Source organism: Diaphorina citri, unplaced genomic scaffold (genome assembly GCF_000475195.1).
Source record: "Diaphorina citri unplaced genomic scaffold, Diaci psyllid genome assembly version 1.1 scaffold518, whole genome shotgun sequence".
Taxonomy (NCBI): Eukaryota; Metazoa; Arthropoda; class Insecta; order Hemiptera; family Psyllidae; genus Diaphorina; species Diaphorina citri.
Window position 1 is genome coordinate 78,605 of NW_007377952.1, and position 14,964 is coordinate 93,568.

At 39.0% G+C, this 14,964-nt stretch overlaps 4 protein-coding genes across 4 annotated transcripts in view; 2 read left to right on the plus strand and 2 right to left on the minus strand.

The window, feature by feature from the left end:
- Positions 1-1,014: 1,014 nt before the first annotated feature.
- On the plus strand, positions 1,015-4,637 carry LOC103509659 (D-glucuronyl C5-epimerase-like). The gene is made up of 4 exons (XM_008474284.2): positions 1,015-1,025; positions 1,150-1,211; positions 1,550-1,787; positions 3,619-4,637. Exons 1-4 carry the CDS (start codon positions 1,015-1,017, stop codon positions 4,151-4,153), a joined length of 846 nt encoding a protein of 281 aa, XP_008472506.1. The 3' UTR covers positions 4,154-4,637.
- A 758-nt stretch (positions 4,638-5,395) lies between these two features.
- LOC103509653 lies at positions 5,396-7,699 on the minus strand. Its single transcript, XM_008474278.3, has 5 exons — positions 7,558-7,699; positions 7,069-7,170; positions 6,521-6,745; positions 5,937-6,100; positions 5,396-5,888 (listed from the first exon to the last, which is right to left on the minus strand). Exons 1-5 carry the CDS (start codon positions 7,614-7,616, stop codon positions 5,716-5,718), a joined length of 723 nt encoding a protein of 240 aa, XP_008472500.2. The 5' UTR covers positions 7,617-7,699; the 3' UTR covers positions 5,396-5,715.
- A 2,569-nt stretch (positions 7,700-10,268) lies between these two features.
- Positions 10,269-12,121, minus strand: LOC113467653. Its single transcript, XM_026823947.1, has 2 exons — positions 11,902-12,121; positions 10,269-10,638 (listed from the first exon to the last, which is right to left on the minus strand). The coding sequence occupies exons 1-2, from the start codon at positions 12,119-12,121 to the stop codon at positions 10,352-10,354; spliced, it is 507 nt and encodes a 168-aa protein (XP_026679748.1). The 3' UTR covers positions 10,269-10,351.
- A 476-nt stretch (positions 12,122-12,597) lies between these two features.
- LOC103509661 (protein misato) overlaps positions 12,598-14,964 on the plus strand; it is a 35,505-nt gene continuing 33,138 nt past the window's right edge. Inside the window, exon 1 of the mRNA XM_026823948.1 lies at positions 12,598-12,819. Within this exon, the coding sequence (XP_026679749.1) occupies positions 12,706-12,819 (114 nt within the window). The 5' untranslated portion in view covers positions 12,598-12,705. The remainder of the gene's footprint in view (positions 12,820-14,964) is intronic.

Consider the following 14,964-nt stretch of genomic DNA (forward strand, 5'->3'; position numbering starts at 1 on the left):
ATTAAATGCGAGGACACAATTTAGCTCAGCAACAAACTTGGTAGTTGAGAACGAGCAGATTTTGGATTACAGAATGACCGGTTTTTTCGAAGTAGAAAAAAGTGGAAAGCTGGAAAGTGTTATTGTGTTTCCCTGAAATACACCCTGACTCTATAGACTCGATTTATTATCACACGAAACTTTATGTAGATACTAGCTGAATTCCGTCGCTTCGCTCCGGAATCCCGCTAGTTCATCCCGAGGCATGGCCAAACTTGTGGGTGAATAGGAAAGGAAAGATGAGATATTCTAGGAGCATAATGGAAGTTTGTAATCCAAGTGTACTCGCGTATAATCCAACACAGCTTGGTATATTAGATTCAGCTTGGTATATTAAATTCAGCTTGGTAAAATTGATATCTTAATGGGGTTCTTGAGAAGACTTGCCAAACGACTCAATTCATTTTGTGAGGAAAGATGAGATATTCTAGGAGCATAATGGAAGTTTGTAATCCAATTGTACTCGCGTATAATCCAACACAGCTTGGTATATTAGATTCAGCTTGGTAAAATTGATATCTTAATGGGTTTCTTGAGAAGACTTGCCAAACGACTCAATTCATTTTGTAATCAGTTGACGGGATTTTTCTGTTGATATGGGGCTTAGTAAGCGAACTCGTCTTGAAGCCAGATCCATTCGTACTAATCACCGTATTCCTCATACTGGTACAATCATGTGCAATGTTTGTGCAGCGGTGCACGTTAATAGTACCGTTGTAGCATAAGCTCTGACACATATCGTAGCCAGGAGGACAGATTATGCTCGGATAGGAAGAGGTCATCTTGTAAGAACAATTGCCTCCAGCACACGAGTAGCATCGGCGCGAGAGACACCTGTTTGTAAATATTGTAAAATCCTAATAAAGTGTTATATAATAATAACTTTTGGCACCCAGACAATCCTTTGGAAATAATAATGAACTTTATATTTTGATAGGTATAACAGTTGAACTTACCTTGGTGACTCCCTTCAACATGTTGCTGATGTGAGAGCACACTGTTCTAACAGCAGCAATTTCTTTCTTTGTGCCAAACCATTTTTCTACTTTCAACACTCTTTTGTTCACCATGTGAATGTCAATCGCTAAATGTTTGAAGTCCCTCTTCAAGGTACCTCTTGAATTACAAAGTAGAAGACCGAGAGAGAGTTAAATGTGTCAGTGGCATTGAAGGTAAGTTAAATAAAGGCAGACCTCTATCCTTATCCAGCAAAAGTTGAATTTGACTAGATGAAATTTTCCTTTGCTAAAGAAATAGTCAAGGTTGATTGTGAAGAGAATCCACTTTTTTTTTCTAAACCAAATGTCAGTGTCACCTCAAAGCAATCACCCTAGGGCTGATTGAGAGGCTGATGAAAAACACCAACCCCATCTGAACAGGGGAAAAACGAAGAAAAAGTTTCCTCTTTATCTTGGGTAGAGCTCTGTGTAGTAAGACAAAAAAGTAAAAAATATTGATACCTAAATGACTGAAATGAGTGTACTTAACCTACAACTTTTTATTTCCCCAGGTGTTCCAGTGACAACTCAATGGGATCCAAACGGCTACTACTATCCCACTCAGATAGCTCAGTTTGGTTTATCCCACTACAGCAAGAACCTGACTGAGCCTGAGCCAAAGCGGACGGTTCTGGAAGATGGTGATAGCATACAGGGAGACTGGGTAGTCCCTAACAGTGGTGGCTATGCAGGTCGTCAGTACAATCAACTGGTGAACAGCTATGTGCTTAACTTTCATACAAGTGGTAAGTAGGATCTTACAAAGATATGTCATCTACCTATGTGTGCAGTATTAAATGTTCTTGATTATGAAGTTAATAATTATGTACTTCCTTATAATTATGTTTCTTGGTTCAGAAATCTTCTCTGGCCATCCAAAAGGACAATTGCTCAAGCATCTTGAGCACATTGCCCTTTGGAATGATGTTAGACAAAGTGTTTTAAAAATGAAATTTTATTCTGTAGTTTCTGAATGAGTGAATGGATCTCGTTCTTATAATATAAGATTGTACAAGTGAAATAATAGCGTTGTACCATAGTAATAGTTGTCATATTATTATAATTATTTAAATCGAGATCAAAGAAATTTGAGGATAAGAGAAAGCCATTCAATCCGAGAACGAACCTTATTCCTTCAGGACAAAATCCGCCCCGGACGGGAATCGAATCCGCGGCCAATGCTAACCAACCAAGCTAACTAGGCTGGCAATTGAGGAGTGGATAAGAGTTTAAAGATACATATCTAAGCTGAGTAAGAGAAAGCCATTCAATCCGAGAACGAACCTTATTCCTTCAGGACAAAATCCGCCCCGGACGGGAATCAAATCCGCAGCCAATGCTAACCAACCAAGCTAACTAGGCTGGCAATTGAGGAGTGGATAAGAGTTTAAAGGTACATATCTAAGCTGAAATAACTTACTCGATGGTGAGTGAAATATTCTGCAGGAGAGTTTTACACTCATGAAAATGCCTCGCCATAAATCTAAGCTGAAATAACTTACTCGATGGTGAGTGAAATATTCTGCAGGAGAGTTTTACACTCATGAAAATGCCTCGCCATAAAATCCGGATATCCTAGATTGAAGAATCCTGTGGGTGTGGCGATATTTGTCCTTCTACTCTCAGATTGTATAGTTTCAAACTGCTTCTACTCACATAGTTCTGTATAGGTCGAAGGGCTTGATTTGGTGTTGAAACATTTGCCATTCAATTTATCTTTTTTTACCTTTTACAAATTTTTCTTTTTCTGTCCATCACAGAATTCGCTAGCTAGATTGATTTCCATCTCTTTGGTTGCACAGGGCATTTTAGTTTAGTTTTTTCTATTGCGAAATATTCTAATTAGCTTATTTTCTTAACTAGGTATCATTATGCTAAATCCCCTTTAGGGATGAACCTTTTAGGGACGAGGTATTTTAAATTAAAATAATAATCTTAATAATTAATGCTGGGATCTACACTTCACATTACAAGCGGTAGAAAAAAAATAAATAGTGAATTACTAAAACGTAAATCTATGACAAGCTTGGAAGAAATCAAAAGACTAAACTAACTTGATACACAAAAGAAAAGTGTAGCAATGTTGCGTTTTCGTGCACAGAAACGGAGGTAGGTACGTATAGGTAGAAGTGTATATTGTACACGTATACATCTACCTATTACATTAATGGAAAGGAAGATTAAAAGGTACCTACAAATGGTATTATATTCCTATACCGACAAAGGTATCGTAGGTATGGTACTATGACATTTAAAGTGGGACACACTTTTTCTTTCGTGTTCGTCTGTTTGTTAGTTATAATTGAAAAAAAAAAGTGGAAAGCTGGAAAGTGTTATTGTGTTTCCCTGAAATACACCCTGACTCTATAGACTCGATTTATTATCACACGAAACTTTATGTAGATATTGTACAAGTGAAATAATAGCGTTGTACCATAGTAATAGTTGTCATATTATTATAATTATTTAAATCGAGATCAAAGAAATTTGAGGTAAATACTATAATAGTGTCAGTAAACGTTACAAAGGGTTTGACATATTACAGATATTAATGATGGCTTTTGTTCCCATGTGTCGGCAGGTATTCAGCGATGGGTCAAGGTCATGCTATCTCCGTGTTGTCCCGAGCATACTATCATAGTGGTGGTAACGTCACCTATTTGAACACAGCGCTGAGGGCACTCAAAGTATTTAAACTTCCGATTTACAAGGGAGGCGTCCAATCGAAATTCCTCGACAAGTTTCCCTGGTATGAAGAATATCCTACCACGCCCGCAGTATTTATTCTCAATGGTTTCATCTACTCTCTGTTTGGGCTGTATGATTTGGTCACCCTGTCACCACGGTCCAAACAAAAGGAAGCCCTGAGTCTGTATGATCAAGGTATTACCTCGCTGAAACGTATGCTAAATATGTACGATACAGGTAGTGGTTCGAGCTATGATCTCAGACATATTAGTCTAGGGATTGCTCCTAAGATAGCTCGCTGTGATTACCATGCTACGCATGTGAACCAGTTGCTTCTATTGGCGACAATTGAGAAAGACAAGATCATATCTGACACTGGTCAGAGATGGGCGGGGTATATACAGGGAAAGCGGGCATCTCATAACTAGTAGCTATATACTAGACAGTTAGACAGGGTGATACTTGCACCGTAGTTCCAGATATATGGTAGCAAAACGGCAAGATGGTATTTACTCTGTGCTTGCCTTATTTGTGAACAAACTTTCCCACTGATGTTGTATTATCTACTAGTCATTTTGTAAAGCTTTGTATGTTCGTCTATTGTTAGAATTAGTTTCAAATCCGGAATGTGGATAAGAGAGCCTTCCTCTTTTTCGTGGATTTTCTCTACTTTATACTGTGATACTCGTAAATTTACTCTTATTGAAGTTTCGTACTTTTTTTCTAAAGGATATCTACATAATAGATACATTTTGCCAATGATCAAAAAGTATAATATGGTTTAAAAATAATTCTCTGACTTGAAAGCCTCACTAGTGTTACCAGTGTAGTGTGGAAAATTTCTTGCGTGACTTTTCTATTGATAAAAAAAATTGACAGTTTTAGTTCGTAAAATCTGGTAGATAAAAGCCAAAAATTGTCCGTACTCTGTATAGGTACCTATTTCTTACTATTTAGTACGTCAAACCCCCGGATTTATGAATCTAAAAAATATGCCCTTTGGATAATTTGTAACATCTGACTTTTCTATTGATAAAAAAAATAATAATAAAATAAAAATGACATAGTTTTAGTTCGTAAAATCTGGTGGATAAAAGCCAAAAATTGTCCGTACTTTGTATAGGTACCTATTTCTTACTATTTAGTACGTCAAACCCCCGGATTTATGAATCTAAAAAATATGCCCTTTGGATAATTTGTAACATTTTTTATACGCTATTGTATTATCTTGTAGGTTAAACCTGTATACAGAATATAAACGAAATTATCTTTACTAACAAATGCCGTTGCCTCTTTTATTATTTGGTCTTGAAAGAAAAGTTAGGTATAAACTGTCTAGTAATCTAGTTTACAGTTTATGTTACATTTCACTCTCGCCTTCCCTCTCTCTTCATAGTAGCATATGTTTAGTATACTTCAACATGGCTGAACCAATGAGATTTTGGTTTGGACGTCCACACTTGCTCCACAAAGCAGAATCTCACAATCTCATTGGTTTAGTCATATTTGACTTTAAAAAAGTCACATAATCAAAAACGGCTTCAGTTCTCTACACAGAATTCTCTTTACCTGTAAAGTCTGGCAGTAGCATAAGCTATTCCTAACGAAGTACCGCCACGCCATTGTTTTAGCGGGTTGAGCGTTTTGACTTTAAAAAACAGTCACATAATCAAAAACGACTTCAGTTCTCTACTCAGAATTCTCTTTACCTGTAAAGTCTGGCAGTAGCATAAGCTATTCCTAACGAAGTACCGCCACGCCATTGTTTTAGCGGGTTGAGTGGACAGGAATGCCATACCTATACACCATTCCTTGAGCTGCGAATCCAGCATACCCTACAACCTGAAACTATGCTCTAAAAATCAAAAATATTTTCCTTCTCTCTTCGATTTCAGGACGATAAGACCCTAGCAGTTACAGTATTACAGGTCCCCCTATCAAACATCTTGGAAAAAAAAACACAAGCTCTGTACAGGTACATAGCACTGTATTATCTCTTTCCATCTGTAAAGCCAGGTGGCAGCACAAGTTCTGTGTAATTCGGAGTCTGCCTGTAGCCCATGGGAGGCGCTGTGCCTCGCACGACAGAAATGGGTTCTATTGGTGGATAAGGAGGCGCTAGAGGCCCCGCCAAGTCTTCCACCTTGAGGAACTCGCTGGAAATGAAACGAAAATTCACACAAGCTCTGTACAGGTACATAGCACTGTATTATCTCTTTCCATCTGTAAAGCCAGGTGGCAGCACAAGTTCTGTGTAATTCGGAGTCTGCCTGTAGCCCATGGGAGGCGCTGTGCCTCGCACGACAGAAATGGGTTCTATTGGTGGATAAGGAGGCGCTAGAGGCCCCGCCAAGTCTTCCACCTTGAGGAACTCGCTGGAAATGAAACGAAAATTCACAAATTAAAATTTATCGTACCGAAAGCGAAGAGAGGATAGGAGAAAGCCAGGCGTTCCGAGAACGAAATTGTTTCGGATAAAGGTTTCACCCGGGCGAGAATCGAACCCGTGAGCTAGTGCTTGGAAAGCAGGCGCGCTCCCTTCCAAGTGAACTAGGCTGGCACTCCATACCGTGGCTGCCATCGAAACCAACTTTATTGTAACATACACAACACTTTTTTTTAAGAAGAGTGTTTCAGTTTCACCACCGATTTATTTCGTATCAATGAAACAACTGCTACCGTAGTATACCTCTCATGCCCACCTCTGTGGCCGGGTGATCAAGAGTACTGACTTTCAACCCGGAGATGCTGGATACATTTTTTCTTTTTTCAAGTATGCCTCTCATACTACTTACTTGGGTATAAATTGCCCGTGGACGAGCTGTTGTTCCCGAGTCTTATTATACGTCACATGTGGCTGTATGATACCCCCAGGTCCTGCCATACTTCCCACAGGGCTAGACTGAGGAAACGTAGCATGACCTATACGAATGAGGTTCTGATGTCTCTTCTTACAGGTGCTGGTGATGATGGACAGGAGAGAGGAGAGAATGAGAAGCACTAGGATGAACAGGGCGAACCTGCAATGAAAAGGTTCCGGGTTTGACACTCAAGGCGGGCGGAAAAAATTACCAAGGGCATGAAAATGAATGCTCTTATCAAAAGTATTGCAAGCTACCTAGATTAGAGCAACACTCAATATGGGGTAATTTGTTGGTAGCATACACGGACTACACGGTCAATGTCAGGGCTGTATCCAGGATTTTGTCGAGGGGGTTAGACTCCCTAATATTCATTTATGAACAATCCGAAACTCTAAATAAAGCACTATAGCTCGAGGTACACATACGAGGACACACAGCAAAAGAATATACCGTACCTACACCTACATATGAGGACTTACCAAAAGAACCAGTTCTCCCAGACTTCTCGTCTACTTCGGTTGACAAAGCAACATTGTCCCAGACAACACAAAGTAGCTCCGCCCCTAGGAGGTACCGGACATCTGAAAATTAAATATTTTTCATAAGAAATATTTCCGATAACGAACATTTTCCGTTCAGGATAAAAGCCGCCCTGGGCGGGAACCCGCGGCCTAGCGCTTACAAGGCAGACACGCTACCAACCAAGCTAACAACGCTGGTCTGAGAAACTTAAAAAAAAAGAGGGAACTGCTACTGCTAAGGTCTTATCATCCTGAAATCGAAGAGAGAAGGAAGACAGGGTAAGAGAAAGCCATTCAATCCGAGAACGAACCTTATTCCTTCAGGACAAAATCCGCCCCGGACGGGAATCAAATCCGCAGCCAATGCTAACCAACCAAGCTAACTAGGCTGGCAATTGAGGAGTGGATAAGAGTTTAAAGGTACATATCTAAGCTGAAATAACTTACTCGATGGTGAGTGAAATATTCTGCAGGAGAGTTTTACACTCATGAAAATGCCTCGCCATAAAATCCGGATATCCTAGATTGAAGAATCCTGGTGTGGCGATATTTGTCCTTCTACTCTCAGATTGTACAGTTTCAAACTGCTTCTACTGTCTACTCACATAGTTCTGTATAGGTCGAAGGGCTTGATTTGGTGTTGAAATATTTGCCATTCAAACTATCTTTTTTTACCTTTTACAATTTTTTCTTTTTCTGTCCATCACAGAATTCGCTAGCTAGATTGATTTCCATCTTTTTGGTTGCACAGGAGCATTTTAGTTTATTTCGTTCTATTTCGAAAAATTTAGCTTATTTTCTTAGCTAGGTATCATTATAGCTTAATCCCCTTTAGGGATAAGGTATTTTATTTTAAAATTAAAGTAATAATAAACGATGGGATCTACACTTCATATTACGCACAAGTGGTTGAAAAAATATATATATAGTGAATAAGTAAAAGGTAAATCTATGACGAGCTTGGAAGAAATCAAAAGACTAAACTAAAGGCAGCTTTACCTTGATAGCTTGATACACAAAAGAAAAGTGTAGCAATGTTGCGTTTTCGTGCACAGAAACGGAGGTAGGTACGTATAGGTAGAAGTGTATATTGTACACGTATACATCTACCTATTACATTAATGGAAAGGAAGATTAAAAGGTACCTACAAATGGTATTATATTCCTATACCGACAAAGGTATCGTAGGTATGGTACTATGACATTTAAAGTGGGACACACTTTTTCTTTCGTGTTCGTCTGTTTGTTAGTTATAATTGAAAAGTGGGGAGGGGTGGTGAATGATAGTTTTTTGTTCACAAATTCACTAAAATGTGTAGTGGGTATTTTTTTGTGTCAAAAATGGCGAAAACTACAACCTTTTTTTTCTTTCTATAGCAAAAGGTAAAAAGATATTTAACCTAATCTTCTGTTATTTGTATTTATTGTGATTCCAGAATTCTTATTGGTTTTTTGAGTGATTTTCGGGTGTTTTTGTGTGTGGTTTTTATTTTGTTACTAGCTGAATTCCGTCGCTTCGCTCCGGAATCCCGCTAGTTCATCCCGAGGCATGGCCAAACTTGTGGAAAAGGCATGGCCGAACTTGAGGCATGGCCAAACTTGTGGAAAAGGCATGGCCGAACTTGAGGCATGGCCAAACTTGTGGAAAAGGCATGGCCGAACTTGAGGCATGGCCAAACTTGTGGAAAAGGCATGGCCGAACTTGAGGCATGGCCAAACTTGTGGAAAAGGCATGGCCGAACTTGAGGCATGGCCAAACTTGTGGAAAAGGCATGGCCGAACTTGAGGCATGGCCAAACTTGTGGAAAAGGCATGGCCGAACTTGTATTTATCAAACTAAAAACATAAACGAAACTCAAATATTAGGCGAGCGAGGAAAAGTTTTCTCTCCCGCAGTCTCTGCACTCTGTGTATTTCTTATGGTGATTTTAGCGATCAAAAATTGATCATATCTCAGGATCGGTTTAGATTTTCGCAAAATCCTTTCTTATTGCACACCTAGACCATAAAAGGAATATCCCTACCAAATTTCAGCTTTCTAGGTGTTGTGGTTCTAGAGATAGAGCGATCAGTGTGTGAACTATGAAATGTGAATGAGTGAATGGATCTTGTTCTTATAATATAAGATTATAAGTTATAAGTATAAGGAAAGGACCATGTCATTCATTATCTATAGGTAATATGAGGACTTCCCCGGAGTTGTGAGGGACTCTGATATCAACAAGAAGTTCAAGAACAATAAAATTAATTGTGTATGGACAATTAATAGGTAGATAGGTACTAGTTTGAGGTGTCCATATTACAGGTACCTATAGACTACAGAGTATAGAGGTCAATGGATCAAACTCATTTTCTCATTCACCAGAGTAGGTAAGACGATACCTAATACCTAACTATGTATGTACTTGTACTTACCTAGTTATTAATCTATTCCTTAATTTTATAGCAAGTAGGTACCTTTGTATTGTACGATACCTACTATTAGGTGTACCTACTTATTGTTTTAGGGCAGTCACCTACTATTGAAGGGTACCTAAGTACCTATCATCAATTTGTTCTGATATTGAACCCAACTATCAACTGACCACTGGATAATTATATAACATAATATGTACCTACACATATTTCTTTATCTGTTGTTATACCTGCTATGTGACCTTATCAACGAATACCTATACTATGTTCAAATTAATAAGCTTGATTAATCAATGAAACAAATAGATAGGTACCTTCCTATATACCGTAATGCAAATAACATATTCATCTAATCAATGACATCAAGAACAATATGGCATTGGATATCGCAGGGTTACCTGATCTCACTACAAAGTTATTATTACACCTACTGGTTACTGGTTATTATACCTGCTGTAGTACGTGTGATTGCCCTAAGCTCTGGGCAATTTATGACAAGCAGTGTCACGTGATGACCTCTCAAAATAGGTATCATAGGTTCTAGTGCCTTCGTGATTCAAACCGTCATACCATTCTGTCAGCTAAGACTGAGAAGTCCCATTATGTCAGCAGTAGAAAAAAAGGTCTCATTTTGTATTCATAGATTTTTTTAACAATATGTACCTATGTCTGTATTTATTCAACGTACTATCGCCGCTGGTTAGTCTTTCCTCTCTCTCAACCTGGAGGAGCTGGGTTCGAATCCCGGGCAGGGCGGAAATTTACCAGACTTTTCCGTTCTTGGATAGGCATGGATGTAAAAGGTTTTTTTTTCAAGCCTTCCCTGTTATTTTAAATTTGAAGACTTCAGTCTGTCTTCAGAATGCTCATGATCTTCACCATCAAGTTCTATCTTTTCTATTCTCGTCGTGCACTGTGCCTCCTCGAACAGACCTTGGTAATGTTTCGCTTCTAATAGAATGAGATCTTTCCTAACAGCTACTGGTGTATTCGCCAGCATGTCTCGTGCTTGAAGTATTGAACAGGAGCCGTGAAGTTCGCGAAAAAGTTTAATCAACTCCAGTTTCTTGGCATCTTGTACGGATTCTATCACCAGAGCATAGCGGATGTTGTCTGCAATGAGAGAGAAGAGATGAAATCAACGAGAGGCAAAAGGCCGCTCAAGCCGTATTTGTCCTGAACGGATAATGTTCGTTTTTGGAACGGCTGACTTTCTCCTATCCCGTCTTCGTTCTCTCTTCGATTTCGGGTCTATAAGACCTTGACAATTACAGTTCCCTCTGTCAAAACTCTTGAAAAAAAAAGAGCGGATACTCCTATTTAATAGCCAGTAAGCTAGAGTAGTTCGCTTGGAGGTTAGCGGACTTGCCTTGTAAGCGCTAGGTTTAAGTTTCCCTCCAGTTTCTTGGGATCTTGTACGGATTCTATCACCAGAGCATAGCGGATGTTGTCTGCAATGAGAGAGAAGAGATGAAATCAACGAGAGGCAAAAGGCCGCCCAAGGCGTATTTGTCCTGAACGGATAATGTTCGTTTTTGGAACGGCTGACTTTCTCCTATCCTGTCTTCGTTCTCTCTTCGATTTCGGGACGATAAGACCTTGACAGTTACAGTTCCCTCTGTCAAAACTTTTGAAAAAAAAAAGGGCGAATACTCCTATTTAATAGCCAGTAAGCTAGAGTAGTTCGCTTGGAGGTTAGCGGACTTGCCTTGTAAGCGCTAGGTTTAAGTTTCGATTTGAGAGGCAAAAGGCCGCCCAAGGCGGATTTGTCCTGAACGGATAATGTTCGTTTTTGAAACGGCTGACTTTCTCCTATCCTGTCTTCGTTCTCTCTTCGATTTCGGGACGATAAGACCTTGACAATTACAGTTCCCTCTGTCAACTCTTGAAAAAAAGGGCGGATACTCCTATTTAATAGCCAGTAAGCTAGAGTAGTTCGCTTGGAGGTTAGCGGACTTGCCTTGTAAGCGCTAGGTTTAAGTTTCGATTTCCACCTGAGCCGAACTTTATTCTAATCAGATGATTAGAATAAAGTTCGGCTCTTGAATTGGCTGGCTTTGTCCTACCCTGTTTTCCTTCTTTTTTCAATTCCGGGACGATAAGACCTTTGCTGTGACAGTTCCCTCCGTCAAACCTCTTCATAAACTTGTCCTACCCTGTTTTCCTTCTTTTTTCAATTCCGGGACGATAAGACCTTTGCTGTGACAGTTCCCTCCGTCAAACCTCTTCATAAATTTGTCCTACCTGTTTTCTTTCTTTTTTTCAATTCCGGGACAATAAGACCTTTGCTGTGACAGTTCCCTCCGTCAAACCTCTTCATAAACAGTTCCCTCTGCCAAACCTTGGGGGAAAAAAATATCCAAAATTCACTCTTACCTTTAGGGACTCTGAGGTCTTCTTCCCGGTATCCTATGTCCATGAGATATAATCCATAGGGAGGTACTAGATTCAATTTCCGGTGCCAATTGTCCACTTCCAGGGTTGATGGATTCTCCAGCATATATCTGAACTCGTCCACAGTGATTACTTCCTGCGCGACACCGATCATGGCTGACACAAGCTTGCGCACCTGTGGGAAATAATCATAAATAATCATATCCAAAATTCACTCTTACCTTTAGGGACTCTGAGGTCTTCTTCCCGGTATCCTATGTCCATGAGATATAATCCATAGGGACGCTACCGTAGTATACCTCTCATGCCCACCTCTGTGGCCGGGTGATCAAGAGTACTGACTCTCAACCCGGAGATGCTGGATACATTTTTTTCTTTTTTCAAGTATGCCTCTCATACTACTTACTTGGGTATAAATTGCCCGTGGGCGAGCTGTTGTTCCCGAGTCTTATTATACGTCACATGTGGCTGTATGATACCCCCAGGTCCTGCCATACTTCCCACAGGGCTAGAAATTTTCCCGGTTTAACTGGTTTAACAAAATTTCAAAAAGTGGCTCCACTTTTCTCTTCCCCTACCTCAATAATCTTCTCCCCTCCTACCTCCTTGAAATTTTTTGCGCAGCCCTCAACCCGGGAAATTTGAATTTAAATTTAAAAATAACTTGTAAAGTTGCATAAATGCCTGCAAGTCCTGCAACTGCAACTTTTGGCTACTTGTTTCTTGGTTTGGGCTTTTGAAACTAGATTACTGTTATCTGAGTTTTCTCTTGTGAAGGATTGAGCCATGGCAAACAACAGTGGTGCAGAGATTATCACTCTGCAGTTTGGAGGATATTCAAATTTCATTGGAACACATTGGTGGAACTGTCAGGTAAGTACACACTGTGATAAACCAGTAGTTCAGTGAACTTTATGATGAGATAGATGTCTCAGTAAAAGATCCATTAGGGAAATAATGATGACTCCAAAGGATCTGACTTTGAAAACAAATCAGTAAATTTAAATTTGTGGAAAGGCTCCCCTTATGGGAGAATGACTGGTACCTACAAATGGTATTATATTCCTATACCGACAAAGGTATCGTAGGTATGGTACTATGACATTTAAAGTGGGACACACTTTTTCTTTCGTGTTCGTCTGTTTGTTAGTTATAATTGAAAAGAATTTATTATTATCAGCTGCTAGTATAACTTTACCTAGGGGAGGTACCTTTATTTACTCAAGTGAAAAAAAAAAAAAAAAAAACTAGAAAGCTTTCTATGCTAATAAATAGCTTCTTATGTAAACTGTTTGTTGATATTGGGAATGCCAACAACTTTTGTGTTCCCAGTTGGTTTGTTTAGTAGGGGGTTTAAGGGCTTTAACGTGGCTTTCTCTGTTTGGGTTTTTAATTAATGACCTTTATTTTTCAAAACTAAAAAGTTCCTTCACAAGATGAACATTCATACACTTGAATGTCATTATTTCAGAAAATACCTAAATGAAATAGCTTCTTATGTAAACTGTTTGTTGATATTGTTTAGTAGGGGGTTTAAGGGCTTTAACATGGCTTTCTCTGTTTGGGTTTTTAATTATTGACCTTTATTTTTCAAAACTAAAAAGTTCCTTCACAAGATGAACATTCATACACTTGAATGTCATTATTTCAGAAAATACCTAAATGTTAGTTCTCGCTGTCACACTCCTTAATAATGTAAATGGGGTGGTCTGGTCCCAACCCACAGTAAAAAATAATAAGCAGGTATGACGAGTTTAATGAACCTCATTCCTATAAGGTAGGCCAAATTATCATCTAAATGTCCATGCTAAATGAGGTGCCGAAGTATACATATGTCGGTAATTATCAAATTACACGGTTCTAAATAATAAATGATACATTATATGTCTACGTATTTGGAATATAAGTGTCCCGTGTCCCAGTATATCGCTATTCCTGAACTCTATTTCATTAGTTCAAAATTCGCCACTGGCGTGTGAAGTTATTAAAGTTCCCACAGCTATACTTAGTTACCTACTGTAGACACGCCATCAATCAATAATCTTTGAATAATAAATGATACATAATTATGTCTGCGTATTCGGAATATAAGTGTCCCGTGTCCCAATATATTCCTGAACTCTATTTCATTAATTCAAAATTCGCCACTGGCGTGTGAAGTTATTAAAGTTCCCACAGCTATACTTAGTTACCTACTGTAGACACGCCATCAATCAATAATAGATGTTTAACCTTTGTACCATCCTTAGTCCCTGATACACGAGCAAGGTTACTGTAACAAAGCAGCTTTTATATTTTTTTCGTCAATGCAGGCACCCTTAAAAATAATACCACAATTTTTTCCGTCTAGACTAAAATTTCCATAAGAGCAGTGATTAGTGACTGAGCCAAGTATCAAATCTAGATGTCTAATTTACACAGGTAATCACTGAGGTTTACCTGAATTGTGTTCCAATGTAACCAAACTGTAGCATGTATCTCTTTTTCAATTTCCATACTTTCAAAGACAAAGTCAATTTTTATGGGGCAACATAAATAGCTCCAAGTGGGGGGAGGAAGCATTTCCGGACATGGGTCCATAGAGTGAAATACTATTGAGTCAGTCCTAGGAACACACTCTGTAAAATTTCCATACTTTCAAAGACAAAGTCAATTTTTATGGGGCAACTTAAATAGCTCCAAGTGGGGGGAGGAAGCATTTCCGGACATGGGTCCATAGAGTGAAATACTATTGAGTCAGTCCTAGGAACACACTCTGAAAGACCAAGAAAATTACAAGCCTGGTCTACTCAAAACAGTTATTGCGGTAACACACAACCCATCCATTTACCAATCACGCAAAACGTTGCTTAACTTAACTTCACAAGAAATCTGGGACTAATTTTCAAATTTTCCCGGTTCAACAAAATTTCAAAAGGTGGCTCCACTTTTCTCTTCCCCTACCTCAATAATCTTCTCTCCTCCTACCTCCTTAAAATTTTTTGCGCAACCTGCAACCCGGGAAATTTGAATTTAAATTCAAAAATAACTTGTAAACTTGCAACT